At 44.0% G+C, this 22779-nt stretch overlaps 1 protein-coding gene across 1 annotated transcript in view; it reads left to right on the top strand.

The window, feature by feature from the left end:
• The first annotated feature begins 11297 nt into the window (after positions 1–11297).
• The window catches only part of CPPED1 (calcineurin like phosphoesterase domain containing 1), a 649782-nt gene continuing 638300 nt past the window's right edge, over positions 11298–22779 (top strand). The window contains exon 1 of the mRNA XM_085632109.1: positions 11298–11454. Within this exon, the coding sequence (XP_085488235.1) occupies positions 11391–11454 (64 nt within the window). The 5' untranslated portion in view covers positions 11298–11390. The remainder of the gene's footprint in view (positions 11455–22779) is intronic.

The raw sequence follows: 22779 nt of genomic DNA, 5'->3' as shown, positions 1-22779 counted from the left end.
ATTTTTTAGACCAGAAACATAAATGTAGATAGTGACTTGTTTATAAAGAATAGTATGTCTACATCCATAGAGGTAAACCTTTAGTGGGTGCAAATTTTGTACTTTTAGGAATTAAAATACATTGGCAGCTGTCTGCATGCTTGAAAAGCAATGCCATTTTCAGGTTCCAGGCAACTAGGCAATGTGATGGGCTGAATGCTCGCAAGTAGTCTAACCCGTGGCAATCGCTCGGACAGGCTTCAAACCCACGGCCGGACTGGTCGTAGCGGGGAAAGATCGTTTACCTGGAAGGCTGTTGTTATTGGGTGCCTGTTTTGCAGCGATGCTGCAATATTGACCCCCAGTAATACAAGCATTGGCATAACCAATAGGTCTCGCCTTTGGGACCTTATAAGTGTTTAGTTATCCAGCACAATATCCTTGTTGCAACAACATCAAGTGTTGCATGGCTAAACACTTATAAGGTCCCAAAGGCGAGACCTATTGGCTATGCCAATGCTTGTTTGACTGCAGCCATTCCTGCTAAGTCTCTATTGAAAACGCTATCCCAAACAACATACCCTGGAGACCTGATCAGGAAAAAGCTTTTATTACCCTCCTCAAGGTTTTGCCTTCAAATCCGTTCTCAGATGCCTAGATTATTCCCGATCTTTTACCCTCCAGACTAATGCCTCTGAAACCAGGCTCAATGCTGTCCTTTCTCAACATCATCTCCGTCTGGTACTTTTCATCAGTCAAACTCTTGTCGCATGAAATGGCTTAGGCCACCATTGTTTCACTGGGCTCTTGAGGCACTCTGGTATAAACTGCTGGGTCACCATTTTTTGCATTAAGAATACCAAACAGCAAGGGCTTTGTTAATTCCTGACACTACATCAGTATTCCTTTATGGTTTTATATGGTCCTAGGAGGACCTGGCCAGGCAGTTCAAGTTGGACTGTCCCATTTGGAGCAGAGTCAAGACTGATTTGCAAATGGCTGGGTCCAAACTGAGGTGGCACATTGTGCAAAATAATGATGGACTGGGATGTTGCCCCAAGTAATTACCAGAGGCTGAAATTAATTTGTATATGCTTCAGTGTGTTGCACTTGGTGGGACAGATGTTCCCAGATGTGGCTTTTGTGCTCATTGCGTGACTGGAACCAATCTATATCTGGCTGACGAGCTCAGGGGGCGAAGCCAGTCCTAGGTTGCTTGTGTTTCTCTTCATGGAGGACCTGGCTTGGCATTTTGGGCTAGACAGTTCCCACTGGAGCAGGACTAAAAATGATTTGCATGTGGTTGGATCCAAACTGAGGTGGCATGGTGCGCAAAATAACAATGGACTGGAGTGCGGCCCAAAGTAATTACCAGTTACTGAGATTAATTCAAGCATGCCATCCATCACTTTTTGTAGGCTTCAGGGGGCTGTAAGGTGTCAGTGACTTTGGTTAGAGACTAGTGCTTGAATAGAGTGGAGGTATGTAGGTCGGGGTCAAGATTTGCTCCCTTTGTAGAAGACCAGCTGCCGTATTCGTCGGAAGATCAAGACGAAGAAGGAGTCTTCCCTCTTAAAGGGTATCCGAGGGAAGAAATCAAATTACCCAATAGGGTTTTGTGAGTGACCCTAGGGTAAGGATTCCCTCACACCTAGCCAATCCCATGTCAGTTCTGGTGGGAAGGAGGGAAGGTGGTCCTAACATTTCCCTAAATAAAGCAGAGACACAAGGCCATCAGTGGAGAGCAACTGTAATCCAGATCCGATACTTGATTACTCTTTTTAACTCCAGGCAAGAGTGACACTGGTGGGAGATGTGCAACGGGACAGACCCAAGGAGGGTGGGAAGAAATGGAGGCACTTAGACCTTTGATTGCTCTTTTCTCTCTCTAAGCATGTGTCCCCTGTGAACCCTATCACACTAAAAGACTAAGATCACCTAAAGTGGAAAGTCGAGGACTCCCAAAGGGAACTAGAAAGTCTGGAACTAAATATACTTACTCAAAGAGCTAGGTCTTGCAATTTGGAGTCAGTTCTCAATGGCAAAGCTGGCCTATACACCTATTGGCTGTAAAAGGGAAGAGACACGTCTTGCTAACAAGTCGCCATATTCTTTGTGAAGTAAGGGAGACAGTACTCCTCTGTACCTAAATGTTCCCATGCAAGTTGTGTTGATGCTATGGTGTTGATGTCCCAGTCACCCCTCTGTGTTTTTCACAGCTAGTCACGTGGCAGTAATTCCAGTCTCAACAGGGTCTGTCTTTCCAGTAGGGAACCAGGAAGAAAGACCCACCAAAACATGTACTGAACGAGGAGCTAGCCATTAACTGCAATGTGAGTGCACTTAATTGAACCAGGGGTTAGACATGCCGTGTGCAACATAAACCAGGTCCATTTTATTTGTGATACATGAGGCATGGGTCGAATGTCTCAATACAGCAATAACCTGGTGGAGGTGCATGCTGCTTGAGATGCCAGAAGCATGTCGCTCTGTGGTGTGAAATGTATTGGTGCCAGGATGTGCATGGGAGATTGATGTGTGGGTATAGCCTCCATGTGGCAGGCTGCTGGTGGTTTCTAGACCTCCATGACGATCCCAGTTTCAAATCTATAGAGCAGATGAATTTGACGCAGTGTTGCTTAAATGGGAGGGTCTGGCTCTGCCTTCCACTTGGCACCGCTTGTGCTCCTGCAGAAATGTTTAGATATGGAAACTTCCCTTCTGCTATGTGTGGTGTGTAATGTTGTTCTGAAGCTCCCCGTGTATTGATTCAGCTGTGTGCTTTGTCGCTTTTTAATGACCAACTTTTAGCCGGCTGTTTCTGCCGTTTATTTTGCATTTGTATGGTATGGTGCTCGTGCTGTTTTTTGGTACAAACGTTCTGCAATTTGGGTGACACTGTAGGGTATGTTCTTTAAAACTAGATGAAAAAGATATTCTGGTACTTTATGTGCTCCTGCAGTGTTTTTTTGCTGTTGGGACTGGTATCGCGTGGCTACAGAATTGCCACCCTAAGAAGAACGAGCACACTTTGGAAACAGCAGAAGAGTGTGCATACCTCCCACGTTGCTGTTTTTCAAAACATGCAACACTTAATAATGTACTGTAGAAATATGGTACGGTACATACTACGTGAGCTGCAAGTTTTTGGATGGTACCACAGAGGAACTATAGAATGTTTTTTAACTAGTTATGGAAGCATTGCAACGATAATAGGTCAGGCTTGCGTTTTAGATGTAAAATAGAATTAAGAGCCTGTTGAGGTTGAAATACAAAACATGTGTTCTCTGTATTCAATGCAAGTATGAGACAAAGTACTTAATGTTTGATTAAGTGTACTTTTGAGATATTAAACAAGCATTGGTCGCGGGGAATGCAAAGATGGGGGCTGCAGCGGGAGAGAGAGGCGGAGGCGCGCGCGCTCAGGCAAACACGCAAGTGGTGCGCGCGCAGCAGCGCCCAAAGTGAAAGTAATTGCACGTTCACGCGAGCGTGAACGCAAGCATTAGGCCAGCAAATGCCGGTGGGAAGCACTTTTAAAACCCACTTATAAAAGTCGAGCACCAGCGCATGAGCTGCTGTAGGCTCAACCTAAAAAGGGGGGAGAGCATTAGCCTCTTTTGTGTCTATTATTTATGCTAGGCATCTCACAGTGCCGATTTTCAAGAAGGGCCTATTGAGGTAGCGAGGGTCTCTGTTCCCTCTTTAGGTCTCGCCTAGCATGACAGCGCATGCACTGCTCGCTCGGTGAGATTTATTGTTAAGGAGGACTTTCAGAAGGTGGCTTGAAGCCCCGCCCCTCATTTCCATTGGCTGGTGTCACCGTTTATGCTAAAAGGTGGCCTGCCATTGGAAATGAGGGTTTTTGGTTCACGCCCTTTCGCCTCCGATCCGGACTCGGTGGCCTGCTTTGCTGCTGTCACAAAGCAGTTTCTTATCTTTATGGGGCCATGTGTTTCTAATTAGAAACACATGGCCCCATAAACACAAGAGATCACTATGCTCCGGCTGCAGCGTGGTCCTCTCTCACTTTCGGGACCACGCTTGTTCTAAAGATGGTTCTCAGTATTTTAATTATACAGCACTAAAGACTTCCTTCGGGAGGGGGGAAGGGGGGTGCTGGGCGCCTTCTGTGCTCGCAATCCAAGTGGTGATTTTTTAGAACAGTGCTATTTTAATGTTTTTGCAACTAGATTGCATTTATTAAATCTACTTCAGGGTGATTTGTGATCAGAATTAGCATCGGGGTTCGTGGTTCTTAAACTGGTCTTTTCTGCGTGAACTTGGCAGCCAAGGAAGGGGTGGCAGATGTATGCGGCTCGGGAGAAGGCGGGATTTTATCCTCTGTGAGGGGGTGGAAGGGGTCCCGCTAACCCCCCTCCAAGTTGCTTTTATTGGTGAGTTGGTATGCTGGCTTTAGGGGTGGGGGAGGGATGGCTGGGAGAGCGCGAGCGTGGGAGTTGTATACATGCAAGGTGGTGGCCGCTCACACATGCTCCAACTATCGTGTGTGAGGGTCAAACAAACACTCCATTTGTTCCTCTTTGAGGCCAAAGAGGTGTGCTACACCTTGTTCTGTGTTTGTGCTCATCAGCACTGCCCTGTGTGTGTTCAAACACTGCTCATTGCCCTCTGTGTGCTGAGCAGCTCTGCTCCGTGCCCTGCATGTTTTGAACATCACTGCCTTGCATGTGCTAAGAAGCACTGTTTGTTGTCTATAAGTGCCGGCACTGTGACATGCCAGGGGTGATGAACATCAAGGCTGCGGTTTTATGATTCCTCGTGGTGCATCCTTCTTTTACCGCTCTACACTTCCAGTCACCTCGTTCTTGTTTTTCATCCCTGCTTTCTCCATTCATCATTGCTTTCTTTCTCCTTCTGTGTCCCATTTGTGCCTTGCCCTCTATATTGCTGTGGCTGTTTGTGCTCAGCACGGCTCCTGTATGTCCTCAGTACCACCGCCCTATGTGTATTCCGCTGCACCACTCAGGGTCCCTTGTGTGCTTGGCAGCACTGCCCGTGTGCCGTGTGTGCTCAGCCAGTGGCGTAACAACAGTCCCCCCAGTTCTTGTGGTGGTGGGGGCGGGGGTGCGAGCTCCAGGCCACCCACAAGGCCCCTAATGAGGCACTGTGAACTGTTGCACAGGCGGCTGGCTTAAATGGGTCTGGAGGGGAGGGGTGGGCAACATGTAAAGGGGGCCCCCTCAAGTTTCGTTGCGAAACTGTTCTCCGCAGCACTGCTTGTTTATGTGCTTGCTCAGCAGGACAGTTGGGCTGTGCGTTCTCAGCAGCACTGCTCCCTACCTAGGTGTTTGTTCTCAGCAGCATTGCCCCATACCCTGTGCATTCTCAGCAACACTGCTCCTGTGTGTGCCCAGCAGCACTATCCTGTACCTCGTGTGTGCTTAGCAGCATCGTCTCTCGGACAGTGTGCCTTCTTAAGTATTGCTTTACATGTTTTACATACATCTTTCGTGCTTACCACACTGGGGCGTAGTTAAACCAGCAGTGGCCTCTCACATGTGCAGCCGTCTTCGGGGTTTATAACCAATTCTCCAGAGTGCTTAAAAGTTTAAATAATATCTTCACGAGACGGGTAGCGGCACATCGGAGCCAGGTGATTTGTTTAAACTGCTAATGAGGTGAGCTGGGGAAAATAGGCTTACTGTTTTCGAGGACACAGTTGGCAAATCGCATTTTTTCCATTTGAGCCTTCTCTCGCAATTTAAGAACACATTTAATTTGACAATCCTCATCCTACCACAACAAGACATGTCACATTTGTGTCTCTTCAGTTTTATTTTCAAGTGTTTCCCTTTAAATGACTATCCGTTTTTCCTTAGACTCCTAATGTGCTTTTGACAAAACGAACGTTTTTATGTTTACTCCCCCGACTTTTTGATTTACGATTTTCTCCTTCTTCAAAGTGCTCGATATTGTTTAATCCAGATTTAGTGTGACCCCTAAATTCTCTCCTGGAATTATGGTTAATATGAAAATTCTATCTTTCTTTGACTTTTCACAATGTTTTTCTTAAGGATTATGCTTTTTTCCATTTTCAGTATTCTCGCTGTTATTTTACCACTATCTTTTCCCTAATGTGCAATTTTTTTTATTATTTCACCTTAATCCGGATTTTATTGTTTAGAGCTCACATTTGCAAGAGTTTAAGTTATTGTTATTGTAAATGACAATGCCTTTTATTTATCTGTTTTAACCCCTTCCCTGCGGGGGTAATTCCCCCGCGGTGTGGGGGGGCCGCGGTGCCGCTGTGCTCGTGACGAGCTCAGCTCGTCATGACTCACAGTGGAGCTGTGCTCATGACGAGCTGAGCTCGTCACGACCCCGCCCACTGATTAATTCTCCCACACAGGCGGGGAACTAATCGTGCGTGGGCGGGCCGCGGCAGTTATGACGAGCTCAGCTCGTCATGAGCACAGCTCCACTGTGACTCATGACGAGCTGAGCTCGTCATGAGCATGCAATGGGGTTAAAAACAACACATAAATAAAAGACATTGTCATTTACAATGCCAATAGCTCAAACTTTCGTAAATGCAAGACCTATTGCATTGCAAATGCTTGTTTTATATAACTATTTTGGTGGACAAAGTGGACCGTATCTTTAGGATTATTGAGTTCTAGCTATGTTTTTCTATCTTCTAGGATGTGCAGTATCCTTAGTTCTTAGGAGGCTATAGGTGAGGGCCATTATCCATTTTGGTGCTTAATATTTGTTCCATGGATTCTATATTATCATTTTTTAAAGCAGGCACATTAAGGAAGAGATATTTCTAGTTCTTTCTCTTCATACTCCCATTATGGTATCAGAGCAGATTGTAGTTTTCAGATTATTTCGCTTTAGTTGTTTTTCCAAGATGATGAAATGTGGAGCTCTGCACTGTCCATAACAGCAAGATGGCCCATGAATGTACAAGGACCCAGGAAGACCATTGCAGATCACTTGATAGTACATTAATTCTCTGCTTGGCTTGATTGTGTGCGCCTCTCTCCATTGTTGCTGAGCAAATAACCACTCAAATATGCCCCTTGTGCCACACACCCGCTAATCACAGTCCCCCATTGGTTTCCCAATGTCTCCAACTCCCCAACCACTCACTTTGTTCATCTTCCCCTGCAGTGTCTCATGTCTGCTGACAGGGCCGTACTGGGAACACAAAGCAGTCCGGCAAATGTTGCCAGACTAGCCCCCATACCATGCACAGCAAGCGAAGGTAGCAAGCCTGACAGAGGGTTTGGGGGATTATTCCCCCAAGAAAACTTGGGGGGAAATGGGGCATTCTACAACACATTTTTCATCATATATTCAATTAGAATATGTGACGTTACAACACGATCAAAATGATCGCGGAATGTTACATCGCAGTGTTTACAACGCAAAGTCGTTACAACGACTTGAGCTAGAGGGCGCTGGATTTAGGAATAGTATGATTTACTATTCCAACACCAGTCTACGTACAGTAGGGAAGGTGTTGGAATAGTAAATCATTATATTCCTTAGAGTGCCATCCATCGCAAGTCGTTGTAACGACTTGCGTTGTAATACCCGCAATGTAAAGGTATTGCGATTCAATGCCCACGTGGTAATGGATGTTTCCCATTCAATTAATCATACATGTGTAAATCAGTGTATAGAAAATGTTACCTATGACAAAGGGGACTACAAGGTGGAGGATTCACATGTAATTTATACTGGTAGGCATTTTTTAGGAGTGCTTGGTCTGGGGAAGCAGAAAATCCGGATTTAGAAAGCAACACAGTGGCTTGGGTTTACTTTACTAATAAGAATGTATTTCTATCCAAACAAACCCTTTTTAGCAAAATTTGGATAATAAAAGACTGAGAAAAAAACATAACTTCCTAACCGAGATTACGACTGTAATTTATGAACTACAAAGTAACAAAAGGATCTCTGTGACAAAAGCAGTAACCCACAGAGCTGTGCGCATAAAATACTCTTCTGTGAACTGCATACTACATGCCCTTTCTTTTTGCAGCAGGTATATCAACCCTCTGCACTACCTTAGATGAGTTAAAAGTGCCACCAGACAAAACCCTGATCTCTCTCCGGCAGCTACATTAAACACCAGTTACCTTGGCACTTTTAGTGTTGGCTGAAAAATGTTGGATACACATGGAAATCTGAAGTGTTTTTAAAATGCTGCAATGTTACAAAACCGACCCCACAGGCTTAGGTAGACGAGGAGCAGTGTTTTGGGGGCCTTCTTAGTGCACTCCAAATTACCAGAGTTTGCCTCAGTGCTGAACGACTTGAGGATTAGTATGTGGCACAGCACTGAAACCAGACCAGAAGTTAAGTCCATGAACATGCTTCGTCCCTGACAAGTACCAGGCTCAGCCTGCCTGCAATCAGCACAGGACAGTGCACCTCAGTCTGCAGCCCAGTAAGTGGCTAACACAGTGAGAAACTGCTAAAGAAAATTATATCAAGGGGAGAACAGGAGTGATAGAAACATGCAATCAACAGACCGAAAAGTATTCCATTCATAGTTCATGTTTTCAGAATTTAAACATTTCCAATTTGAATCCTTAACAAAATCATTTTTGGTTATTATTGGTCTCTTTCCGTATTGGCGATGCCACTCGGTCTGGCTTGTGTTAGGTGTATCTTAGACCATGGGTACTCACAAACTTTCTCTCGGGGCCAAATTTACAGTGTGGTTTGTGGCCGAGGGCCGCACTGGTGGGGGCGGGGTCAGTGGGGGAGGGGGCGGGGCTAGAGCCACAAAAAAACTGTGACCACGAGGTTGAACACAGGTCCCTGCAGCGGACGCCTACGTCCACTGAGCCTCCAGACCCGATATATATATATATATATATATATATATATATATATACACTCTCTCTCTCTTTCCCTCCCTCTCTCTCTCTTTCCCTCCCTCTCTCTCCCTCTCCCTCCCTCTGTCACCCTCTCTCTCTCTCCCTCCCCCTCCCTTTCCCTCCCTCTGTCACCCTCTCTCTCTCTCCCTCCCCCTCCCTTTCCCTCCCTCTGTCACCCTCTCTCTCTCCCTCCCCCTCCCTTTCCCTCCCTCTGTCAGCCTCTCTCCCTCCCCCTCCCTTTCCCTCCCTGTCACCCTCTCTCTCTCTCTCTCTCCCTCCCCCTCCCTTTCCCTCCCTCTGTCACCCTCTCCCTCCCCCTCCCTTTCCCTCCCTCTGTCACCCTCTCTCCCTCCCCCTCCCCCTCCCTTTCCCTCCCTGTCACCCTCTCTCTCTCTTCCCTTCCCTTTCCCTCCCTCTGTCACCCTCTCTCCCTCCCCCTCCCTCCCTGTCACCCTCTCTCTCTCTCCCCCTCCCTTTCCCTCCCTCTGTCACCCTCTCTCCCTCTGTCTCCCTCCCTCTGTCTCCCTCCCTTTGGCTCCCTCCCTCTGTCTCCCTCCGTCTCAACCCCTTTTGGCTCCCTCCCTCTGTCTCCCTCTGTCTCCCTGTTCCTCCCTCCTTTTCCCTCCCTCCCTCTCCCTCCGTCTCCCTCCCTCTACCTCCCTCCTTTTCCCTCCCTCCTTTCCCTCCCTCCTTTCCCTCCCTCCCTCTCCCTCTGTCTCCCTCCCTCTACCTCCCTTTGTCATCCTCTGTCATCGCACCCTGCGTGTGGGCCAACCGGCTGACGCAGCTTCCAGGGCACACCAACAGCCGCACCCGAGCACTTCACAGGTCTTTAAAAGACCATTTGCATGTCAATTGTTGTTTTTCACCTCTTCTGAGGCCCCGCAGCTCCACTCTGACTATCCCTGGAACCGCCCGGCCCCCACAGAGCAGAGACAGAGTTGCGCTGGTGCAACCGACAGTGTTTAGGAACACTCATTATTTTAATTTTTTTTTAACCACGGGTACGATGTCTGCAAGGTCCGCGGGCCGCCAAGGGAGGCTTGCCGGGCCTCAGGCGGCCCGCGGGCCGTACTATGAGTACCCGTGTCTTACAGTGCTGCCAGATTTTTTAAGCATTCTCTAGCCCAAAGCCAACCAAAAAGTAGCCCAAAATAGCCCAATATTGCTACTTTAAGGAAGGAGGGGCAAGGACATGTCAAGCAGACGGTGAATCCATTGGAATTGATGTTGCAGCAGGCTGCCAAGTAAATATTTGTCTAATAAAGTGCTTTAACATACTAGTGTGCTGGAGCGCTGTATATATATTTATAATCTGGTAACTAGCACAAACCAAAATGTTACCGAACAACCGGGAAAAATATAGCCCAATTGTGCGTGATCTAGCCCAATCTGGCAACAGAGGGTGTATGTGCATTGCTGTGATATGTCTTGATATGTGACTGACATCTCAGAGACACAAATTCTGGTTGTTGCTTGGATATACCTTGCGAGAAAGTGTCATTCGAAGTGTCACCCATTTGACAGTAGAATGTCACTCATAGCCAGACTGAAATCATAGAAATGTCACACATAACGATTTCAAAACTTGCCAGCTATGCAAATGTGAATGTATTGTTGTATTTCTGTGACGTGTAGGGGTGGAGTCTACGTTGCGCTGCTCCTACTATGTATTATTTCCTAATACGGTAGTAGATCTAAGTGCACGCCAACGTGTGCTGTGCTTTCCCTACGCCCGGAGGTGCGTGTGTGTTTATTATGGGAAGACGTTGACAATTCCAACAGCAGAAGAGGATAGGAAGCGCACCAACTGTTCTGGGCTTTTGCACATAGCGAGTGATAAATAGCTGTAGTACTGAGCGCCATCTTACAAACTCCATAATAATATCCTCCCAACGATTGATTGAAGTAACACAATGAAACCATATCTTGTCGGGAATAAAATGTTTAACTTATTCGTGTCACCGTACTTTAATAAATCGTTGTTAAACCTTACAATGATTCGGAGCATGGTTTATTTTTTGTGTACGTGAATTGCAATCCAAATAACACGAGGTCCTGTGTGTAATTTTCAATTCTGCAAATAAAAACACCCTCATCACATGCTGCAGAGAGCAAAACCTGGCTTCGTAGAAATGTGATCCATGCAACATTCAAGAGAAACAGCAGTGCCCCAAGATGGCGTTGACATTAACGAGACCTTAAAGGTGATGTTTTTGAAATCTTTTCATTCACTTCGACTTAGTGCATATGCATGAAACTTGTACCCGAAAACAACGAAGCGTATTGTGTTCGAAGATTATAAAAGAACTGCCTCCACGTTTCAACTTTCACTGATCGCACTTCTTTGCGACGTTTCAAGACTACATAAGTCAAATTGCCCCCGCCCCTCTGCAGCTGAGTCACTCAGGCAGCACCAATCGATCCCCGAGCTGCTCGCTGCAGTGCCAGGAAGCTGGAATCCTGAGCTGTGCCACTAACCCTCACTACACACATCACAAGCACAGTGGCTACTGGCACAGCGCGGGCTTTCAACTCCCCGAGAAGGTTATGGCAAAGGAGGGGCAAGTGTTCCTGCGGGCGCGGGACAGGACATTTACCGCCTTCAGTGAAGGTACAGGTGCTTGTACCGCTGGTCTCCTGACTTTTGCATAGGGAGGGAGTGCGAGTGGGGTCTTCTACTTTACAGACACGTCCAGCAGATTTGTGGGTTCCTCAGTGGCTGCTGCACAATCTTGGGGTTTCCAACTTTTATCAACATAGGACCACCCGCTGTCATCTAGCCAAATGCCACGAGTGGGACTTCAGAGCGGTCTTGTATTTCTGTTAGTTCACAGCTCTAAGCATGCTGGGGATTGTAGGCCCGCTATCGACTGTCACGCTACGCGCTTAGTGTGCTTGGTGCTGCAGACTGAAAAATAAAATAAATTACGGCTGTGCTGACAGAAACAACCAAATATTTATATTTATCATAGACTGAACACGCTGCAACTGTTATCCTTTCATAGCAGTGAGTCACGTACAAATGGGCTCATGGGTCTCTGCACACCCAACGGAGGTCGCTGGGGTTTCGTAGTGTTACTTTTCCCAGCGTATACTCGCCATCTGTTTGTATTTTTGTGGTTCAGGTTCTTTTAATACGATTTTCTCCAGAATCTTCTGTGTTATGTTTTTGCACCCTTTCTGCATTTACTTACTTTAACTATCGTTTAGGATCTGTTTAGACAATTTAAAGATACTTATGTAGTGATTTTTTCTTGCGTTTGCTATTGTAGGTTAATATAATAAAGGGGAAAAACTACCGTGTTTAACTGATTTTCCCAATTTTTAGTATACCGATTGACTTTAAAATACCAGACGCGATAATAAAATACTGAAGTGAAAACCTTATTTGTTGCTGGTCTTTTTCTGTTACTTAGCTAGCTGCAGAAAGGACAAATAATGCCACTCCTTTTAGAAGCACTCGCAATGCCAGAGTTGCCAGTCACATCGTTTAGTTTCTTAACGCTCTAAGCCCGATTCTCAAATCTTTCGGGAGCTGTACGCTTCATTGTTGCACATAAGTGCAGCAAAATAGAAATATACATACAATATTCTGATTCACCGGGTGTGGTTGAATTGCTAGTCTTCTAAGTTTAATATAAATGCTGATATTTTTGTTCTGGGTGGGGTACCTGGAAGAAGTAAGTGAAATCAATGCAGAGCATGTTGTTATTTTTTGCACCCCCTCGTACACGTAGTGTCCCTTCGTGGAAACACACATCAATGTGTTACTGCATTAACAGGAATTAGTGACTTTCAAGATATTAAGAAGAGAACACCAACAATTTTATTGGAGGCATGGGATAAGGTTTTTTTTTGTCAAACATATTTCCTCTATGGAGAAAAGTTAAAGCTCTAAACTTTTTCAGCTCCAAGCAAGAGTAGCTGATTCTGTTCACATTTTCTCTTTGCATTCTTTTTTTTTTTAAAACAATTTTTATTAACATTTCGTTCATAGTTACAATGACAGTATATTTCACATGGTGCACAGATATAAAGAGGATATTGTACACGGATTACTCCTATCGTATTAGATATCGGAGACTCGTCAGCCCAAGTCAGTGGGTCCAAGTGAACTGTCAGATTGTCATCAACAAAAAGAGGGGGGGGAACCGGGAGCGTAATTAGAAAATAGGTCCAGTACCCATGCTCCCTCAAAATCACGTATTTAATTTGAGAGGGTAGCTGTTCCTAAGAAAAGGTAGAGAGAGCTGCTATGTGTGCTTTAAGCTTGGTTGGGCCGGAATGAGTGTGGGGAATTTCTCCTTTGAAATTTAGTGCCCTCACACACCCTTTCAGGTGTCCTGCTTCATCATAGGGCGTTGCTCCTCGTGGGGGTGGCGCTGCAGTCCCCCACGGGCCCCGCAAGAGGGCTCTTTGTCGGAGTTCTTTTTAGGAGACGCCGCAGTTGTGCATGTGGGTGTGTGGGTATGTCTATAAGGGATGTGAGTGGTGCGTTAAAACAGCTAGGTAGGAACCAAGACCTTTATTCACGGTTCTATCCAGCGTTGATTAAAAATGATCCTGGAGGTCCTCAAGAACAAAATATAATGAGGGCAGATATAAAATTTACTGCAACTCTCAGGATAGGTGAGTGAATGGGGAGTGTAAGTACTAAAAAAATAGGGTCAACATGTTTCGCGCTTCAGAGTAGGTCCTTAAGGGATCCGATTGCGCTTCGTCAGGACCAAATGAGACAAGTGAATCTAAAAAGTATATGAAAAAGAAAAGGTTCCAGTGAGAGTGAGGTACTGTGAACCAATTATACCTTTATAGTAAGGGAAATTGCGTCGTCGCGCTGGAAGGTGTTCCTTCTTATTGGAAAACCTACACCCAACCTACAAAAATAAAGACAAGGACAAACACACACATAAACAGAAAAGGAAAATACAACATCTATCATATTAAAGTGCCAAAAGATGTCGTGAGTTCATTGTACAGTGGCACGATAAGTGTACACAATCCACATGCTTCTAATGTACACATGCAGATTTTTAGTGAAAATATTCACCGAAACAAAATTCTGTAAGTTAAAGTGAGTATAGCCGCTACCTGCGGTGCACATGTGAATTTGTTATACTAATCAAATATGGCCATGTGCTATGAAAAAACCAGAACGAAGGTATCTCATCAATCGGCTTTCAGATTAAAAGGAAACACCCGGTGTGCGTTCGGGTGTCGTTTGTATGTCTAAAAATAACTAAGGACAAATCAAGCCTACCCTACGAGATGAAAGGGAAGGGCTCCGTCAGCGGTTCGGGTGAGGCGAGCAATGAAACTGAGGGAAATCAATAAAAGTATTAGTCTACCTCGTTTCAGTCGTTCCGTCGCCGATCGTGTTCCCATGGTGGGGGAATACTCACATGTGTTCAGTCGCCTGTAGGGTGGAAACCTACCCCTCCTCCGTAACGCGCCGGAATGGTAGACAGGTGTTGGGTGGGGAGGGCTTATATGTGTTCCATACAGACGCTGAATATACGCGTGGTCAAATGACGTCAGAATGTGACGTAATGACGTTGAGTTAAGGAGATCACCAGTCGCTTCACGAAGCTAAGAGGTGACGTAGTGACGCTCTCTGTGAAGTTGCCATGACAATTGGGTCCATTGCGGAAGCGTCAGGCCGCGCTGGGGTTGGCTGGCAAGGTTGTTTAGGGCGTTGTCATGACGGTCACGTAGATTGTGGGAGCGTCAGAGATAGGGGCTGGTTTATCGAAAGGTTACACTAAGTGAAACCAGGTTGCCTTAGCGAGGGGTTAATTAGTGAAAACAAAACTCAATGTGTAAATATAGTGCGCACATTCACTATGTATCTAGTGATCGAGAGAAGGGACAAGATGCATCGGCCATTAGTAGGCAGCAATAAACCAGCTTAAAAGTGGTGACAACTGGTAAACAAAACCCAATTGCTGCATATTAGAAGTAAAATTCGCATAGCAGATGTTATAGGGTGTATTTGCATAAACAATGTTATGGTGTAGTAGCAAAACAGGATAGATCTCGTTACACGGTGTTAATCACAGATTTTTGGGTGCATATTGCACAAGACTATGCTACCGGAAAGTGTGACTTAATCCTAATTCTGAGGGATTCTGATCTGATGTAAAGTGTATCAAATTGAAATCGGTTATATCACCTCAAAATTCAATAGGAGTTTTTCTGGGGGAATCATGTTAGCTCGACCCACGGGATTTCATCATTTAAACCCGTGGAGTCACATCTCAGTTTATGGACCCATCGTTGTTCCTGTATAAACAAAGTATGTTTGTTCCAATAAGGATTGGAGACTATGATGGTCCATCGCAGACTTTCTGCTGGATGTCCTAGTTCAGAAAAGTGTGTTAATAATTTGGTATTGGTCTTCTTGCGTCTTATGGTGCTTTTATGCTCCCCTATACGTATCTTGACTGCTCGTGTGGTCATCCCCACATACCTCTTGTTACATGGGCAGACTATAGTGTAGACACAATTAGTTGTGTTGCAATTCGTGTGTCTAGTTTGGCGCCAAGGTGTCATTAGACCCAGGTCGATTTCTTTTGAGATAGCAGTTTCTGCACACGTTGAGCATGAGCCACAAGGATAATGTCCCACTACTGGTGGCAATGACCATAATGTAGATTGGTGTGTGGGTTGTGGTTTCGGTCTCGTATGTACTAGGTGGTCTTTTAAGTTCTGCGTACGTTTGAATGCAAACAACGGTGGGGGACCAGGTTCAAAAGCTCCTGAGTTCAATATTGTCCAGTGTTTTTTGATTGCCTTCTGTACACTGTTAGAGCCGGGAGTGAAAGTGGTGACACAAGTGATCGTCTCCAAATCAGGTTTTTCTTTTAGTTCCAAAAGGGCTGCTCTGGGGCTGTTTTTTGCTCTTTTGTGAGCTTGACGGATAATGTTCTTGGGGTAGTGTCGTACCTCCAAATTGTGCTCAAGTAGAGCTGATTGTATCTCAAACTCCTTGGTAGTATCACAATTCCTTCGTAGACGCAAGAACTGGCCCACCGGGAGGTTGTTCCTCAGAGCACGGGGATGGTGGCTATCATAGATCAGAAGATTGTTCCTGTCTGTTGGTTTTTTGTAGTTCGTAGTGTGCAGACAGCCGTTCTCCAGTGAAATGAGAAGGTCCAAAAAGGGGATACTGTGTTGAGATCTTGTACTCGTGAATTTCAAATATGGGTTTAGAGTGTTAACCCAATTACAAAATGAGATACATTGTTCTTCATTTCCTTGCCAAAACAGAACCACATCGTCAATGTAGCGACGCCAAAGGAGAATGTGTTTGATGTAGGGGTTGGTAGCTCCTAGGATGTGCCTGTCTTCGAAATGGGCCATGTAAAGGCATGCCAGGCTCGGCGCGAATGTGCTTCCCATGCTCGTGCCTTGTATTTGGTGGAACAGCTGTGATTTAAATGCAAAGAAATTTTCTTTAAGAGCAAGGGAAGCACAGTCGCAAATGAATGTAATAGGTGTTTCGAAGGGCCATGGTTCAATGTTCCGGAGCGTATTCTCCAAAACTTCTAGTGTGGCGTCCTGTGGTATGTTCGTGTAAAGGGCTTCTACGTCCATGGTCACCAGGAAATCTATCTTGTCCGCATCAGGGAAGAGTTCTATCCGATTTACTGTCAGATTGTGCCTAACATGCTTCATATATTACAGTGTGTTTATTCACTACAATCCGACTCTGACTCGTCCAATGGGGGGGCTCACAGATATTTCCCCGGTAGGTATTCCACCTTCCCCAAACCTTTGTCCATTTTTTGGGGCACTCTCGGTGAACATAGACAGACTTTTCTGTCATCATCGCCATATCCATATCTTTGCACCATCGATTAAGAGTAGGGCTAAGTCTGGACCCCCAACGTTGAGCAATATTTCGTTTTGCCACTGTCATACCTAGAGTAACCCATTCCTGAGCGATAGTGTCTAAGTCCGTAGGATCCCAGATGTTGAGGAGGCAGCATCTCGGGTATGGAAGAACTGTGACACTTGTGAACTGGGAGAGCGTACGCATCCCCGCCCTCCAGTAGCGCGCTTTCTCTGGGCAGAGTCATATAGTGTGGTAAAATGTACTTGTGTCTCCACAGTTCCTAAGACAAAGCGGCGTAGCTGCTCGGTGTATTGTATGTAATAGTTTCCTGGTATAGTACGTGCGATGTTGGATTTTTAATTGCACTAATCTAAGCCTCGATGGTATTGCAGCCTCTCTAGCGGCTGCCAGGGCCTCCTGCCAGTCAGCCTCGTCTGTGTCTCCTTCTCTTTGCATTCTTGCACTTATAGTTAGGAATTTATAATAGATTAAACTGTACTACCTGTATCAGAATGCAAAGAAAAATCCTAAATTGGATGTGTTCTTTAAGCATGGATCTTTTGAGAGCGCTCAGAGTTACAACTGATAACGCACAATTTATGCTCGCAGAATTGTCCATTTGTTGTACATTCTTCATACACTCAAAATTGCTCGTTTCAGACTTCAGACCATCTGCAACTGTAGTAGATTTCTTAAGCTTCTGTAATCCTCCAAGCTCTATACTACTGCAACTTCAGAATTTTTATCTCTGTTTTGCGAATCAGCTCTACTGCGAGAAGTACGCCAGACTCTCATGCCGTCTACATTAAGTTTAGGGCTCCCGGTTTTATGGTATTTATTTTTTTGACATTTCCGTCTGTATTTATCCATATTTATTTATTGCTAATTTTATCTGTATTTATCCATATTTATGTTGTGTTTTGTGGAGAAATTAAGCTGAAATTAGTATATTTCCACATTTATTTAACCGATAAATATGCACTCATGCTTGAATGCCTGTCAGGTTTTAATGCTATGAACATCCGCAGAAGATAAATCAATGCACTTATATGAAAATATGATCAATTTCAGTGTCAACCTTGTGCATATCTGCTGCTGTTAAATCCTCTTTACTAAAATTCCTTTCTTTTTTAACCCCTTACCTATCAATCCATGCAGCTATTGGCCTGGCAGTCATGGCAGACAGTATTTAGAATTACTCCAAAAGCAACCCAATTTCCGTTTTTATCCACATTTCAAAATAAATACAGACAAGAAAATAAATGTTTTCTGTCTGTATTTATGTGTAAAAATCAGTAAAAACGGAAAACAGGGAGCCTTAATTAAGTTTAAGAACAAACAATGCATCTTCTTTAGGTAGATTCAGTTGTCCCACAGTCTCTAGATGAGTATCATTACTCTATATTTTGACTTTCTGTTCTTCTGTATGATCATGTGATGCTTTCTGACCAAAGGCTCCCCCGTTGTGACACTGCACTAATTCGTTAACTTGTAGTTTATGATTGCATTTGGGCCTCAGTTTCTAGATTTGTCATTAATAGTTAGTTGATTATTAGTTTGATATATTTCACGAACCCAGACTTCACACAGACGCCTTTTATTATTACTGAGCGAAGGTGGGGTGTTATTCGTGAGATGCAGCGCAACGTTTCTGGAGTCTTTTGGATGTCTGAATTACTGAATTGTTTTAGCTAGTAAGTGGAGTTAAATTCCACTATGGAAGTGCTCAAAGTAACACATTCATAAGTGTCTGGAATGGCAAGCAACTGCCATTCCAAGTGATACACCAGAAATCATTTACCATGGCTTCCTAAAGCAAGCACAAGAACACAAGAGTTTATTTATCTATTTCATGCCTCGTGCAGAAGGACCAAACAAACCAACATTCTGGGGCTGCTAAAGCAGAGATGATCCTTTTCAACAGATCTAACAGTGAACAAGTAGTTGCATTGTCAATTCCAAATTGTAATAAAGTATTTACTTTAAATGTCATTCCCTCTAAAGAAGTGGGGCCTTGCAATAGAATGCCGAACCTTCACCCTATAGAAAAATCACTACTATGAGCTAGTGGGTTAAATCATCCCAGCTATGATTGAACTGCAAATTTAATGTTAAATCCAACTACAGCTCACAAACGAATCCTCATCCTCATAATTCGATCATCAATCACAGATGCCCTAATTAGTGCACTGTCAAATGAGAGATTGCATTTTAACTCCAATTTCCTCACTCCTCTTTCCAAAGAGATATGTTGGGTTGGATTTTAACTCCCAAGTTCTAAATATTTTGCAGTAGGATTTTCATTATTACAATCTTGATTGGGAGGTGGGCTAACCACTGACTTGTTTTGATAACCATATTAGGAAGAAGTACTAATTTTAATCTTCTCAAACGTCTATAATTTCTCCCCCATTGTGATTTCCTCTGCTCTAGGTCACCACATTTTTGGTACTCTTTTTCATCACGTTATTTGGGATAAATATATTTCTACCTTGCTGTTTTCTAAGACTTATACCCAGAAAGTTTGATTTGAAAAGCAATTTTTGGAGTGCAAATCAACACACTTACCAAATGACAATTAACTTAAAACGTACACGCGAGAGAGAGAGCCATTTAGCAGTATGCATCTGTGCTATTGAGTCGGTTTCAAGTCGGGCCATGAAAATAATGGCATGAATTTCTGATTTGCGGAAGGTGTATAGTTTTATTTGCATATTCATTTTTTGCCAGCCTGAATTGGCAGAGTTTAATTAGCATAGGAGACAATGCACAGCATACTCTATAATCATTGTGTTGGGCTGAGGCCAAAATAACAAGCATTTACAATGCAATTGGTCTCGCCTTTGGGACCTTGTGAGTATTTAGCCATGCAACATATTATCGTGGGTGCACCTCTACTGTTCTATAATGTGGAAGGTTTGACACTAATGGGCACATTATTTCACTGCATTGTACTTGCCATGAAACAATTATGGTCATGTGTGTGCAATGAGAGGGGTTGCTAAATTTGTATCAAAGCACCTGAGCTGACTACACTGATTGTACTTTTAATGTTGCAAAGTTTCCTTTTTTAACCACATAATTTAGTCAACTCTGATGCATAAAGCGTTGTGAGCAGAAGCAACCAGTCGAACCACTCCATTCATTAAAATTTGCAGAAATAGGAGAGAGTGATTTTTTTTTTTAATGAGATCAAACTCAGTTTTTAATATTGTTTAAACATTTCTAAAGTTATGATTGAGCAGTGCAACCATTTGTCAACACTGCCTCCTTTAAATTGATTTGCCTGTGAACACTGAAAGATGACACAGCATGCCAGAGGCTCGGAAAGGCTTGCTAAATTGATACAGAGGCAGTTTAAAAGGTATTCACAAGATAAAAAATGTAGGCAAATGACACTTCAGTAAAGAGGTACAAGAGCGCGTTTAGAGGAGGACTGCATATATTTAATGAAAACGTGAACAGCTCTGCTACAGGGTCTCGGTGACGAGGACGTACATTGTGGGAAGCATGTGGAACTGGAGAAATCTGCTTGTGGGATAGATGTGTTGACATGTGGAAGAAGATGTGATGAAACATGTGGAATGTGGAGATCAGTCGCTGGTATAGATGTGGGCACATGTGAAGTGGGTGTGGCGGATGCATGGAACAAAAGGGTTAGTGTCGGCCTATGTAGAATAGTTGTTCGGAGGGTACGTGAAATAAGTGTGGTGGCACATCTGATGAGTGTCATGACTTATAAACTAGGTGTGTGGACAGATGTGGAAGAAGAGGAAGTGATTTGTGTAATATGATAGATTGGCTTGTGGAACAGATGTGCAAGAACACGTGTGAAACAGAATAATTGGCTTGTGGGATAGGTGTGTGTACACGTGGAATAAAGGAGCATGGTGTGTAGAACAGAAATGGGTTGTGGCCTATCAGTGGGGAGAATATTTCAAACACATGGAGCAGTGCATGTAGTAGATTTGGTGGCTGTTGCAGGATAGGGGTGGACGAATGTGTGCAGGGGCGTGTGTAAATAGATGGGGAGGAATGTGCAATACTTATGGAGTAACGTGGAATAGATGACACATAGTTATTTCTTGACACATTTTCCAAGTGACAATATTTCCGATTTTACTTGTTTTGTCAGGTTGAGAAGTTGTAGTTGCAGACCCTCTACTGTTCATTTGTGCTAACACAATATTATATTGTTGTTCGCCCCATGATTTCTACACTATTTAAGATTATGGTTCTCTGTTTACATTAGCAAACTGATGGAGCGCAGATTACCAGCTCTGTTCACACATACACCTAAAACTCACCTGGGCCCTAAACACGTTCATACAACAAGCTAGTCAAACCCCGCTGGCATCAATTTTGGGTAATACCTGTAACTTTGTTATTCACCTTTACCAAGTCTTACCAACTCTATAATATTAATTTCCTTTCCACAATGAATCAGGTTGCTGAGTTAGTTTAAGATAGAATGACATCAACTTTTATTCTGAATAACCACAGACTCAAGAAGTTTTGAAAACTTTTATCTAAATAATTTTGTGAGTGAAGAATCAATTACAGTAACCACCTTCATTTCAAGAGGCAAAGATAAAGTCAATCATAGCAGAGTTACTAAATGATCAATGAAGATGGTACCTGGAAAAGGAGGGGAAAAGAGAGAGCTGGCATAAAGACAGATTTGCTGATTATATTTACCTATGGTCAAAGATGAACCCAACTCCGTAAATTGGGGCCAGATAGAATCTCCAGGACAGGATGCAGGTAGGAGATTTAGGCAGATTCGGATCTGGGAAGGAGACCTCTTCTAATGTGCAACGCCAGCTTCGCACCCCTCTCTGGTACTACTCTCCTCGGATGTCTCCCTTCCGCAATCCCTCTAGATAATGAGATTATTGATCATTATCTCAAACTCTCGGGCAGAGTTTCTGGCAGCAGCAAAGTCTGAGACAGCGTCTCGGACAGAATCTGGAGCAGCATACGCACTGGGTCAGTAACGAGTCGGAAGGACCGATCTGACAAGTCGGACAAAGTCTCTAGCTAACTTACCTCAATTATACTATTCTATATCCATGTACCTCCCCCTATATTACAATTTCTGTGTTTTTCCTTATTCTGATTGGTCAGGGCAAAGAGGTGAGTTCATCACACCATATTAAAAGTAATAATTGTACTGTGGACTATTGTTCTATGTTTCCGCCCCTCAATTTACTTTCCCATAGCTTTATTCCCACCCGCATTTCTCATTATGATCAATTCGAGTTTATACATTTTATTCTACATTGTTGCTTTCGTCCGGTTCAGGGGTTTATGTTCCCATGCGTCTTCGGCCAAGGTGGCCTTGGCTGTGTTTCAAGTGGTGCTGTCACAGGGTTTTCAATAGGTTCTTGTGCGCCTACGTGAACATCAAGTGGGTAGGGGTTTTCAGTAACCCTTCGAGGCCCAAACGAGAACTAATTATAAAGTCAGAGAAAGACACGTTAGAATGTGACAATAATTGATTTCACTGTATACCACTTATCTCTACTCTATCCCCATTTATTTCTTTAAATCTTTTGCATTAGTGTTTAGTAGAACTTATGAGTTTTAATTCAAGCAGTAGCATATGCGTTAATGTGTGAGTTTCAAGCGGCCATATTTAAAGCTATTGCGCAGCTGCAAAGTTTCCCCACCAAGCGACAGAATACGTCATACTACGTAGATGCAGTAGACGCATGTGCAATGAAGTTCACGTGTTTTTGGCGGCCATATTAAGACACTCTGGTTACTTGTTAGTAATACACATAGGAAAGCTTCCCCTAGATACAATATAATGTGTGGAATGCAATATTAATATTCACAAAACTGGTTGATTATAGTGTTACACGTTATTTGAGAGGATTTGCGTCCGAGCAAGCCTCTTTTATTACGAAACCTTGCTCCATCAAAACTATAGAGCAAAAGAAATGAAGATAGGCGCAACAATAATAGTAGGTCCTCGTGCCTTCAGAGTCCGAGATACTAACATGAGAATTGTTATAGCGCTTATGCAATAAAGTGAACAACTCAAATGACACGAGGGTCAGTGGACATTGTAAGACAGCGAGTTGGGTGGGAATG

This window comes from Triturus cristatus, chromosome 10, assembly GCF_964204655.1.
Source record: "Triturus cristatus chromosome 10, aTriCri1.1, whole genome shotgun sequence".
In the NCBI taxonomy this organism is placed as follows: Eukaryota; Metazoa; Chordata; class Amphibia; order Caudata; family Salamandridae; genus Triturus; species Triturus cristatus.
Note: the sequence above shows the minus strand (reverse complement) of the source record. Positions and strands in the feature narration are given on the sequence as shown.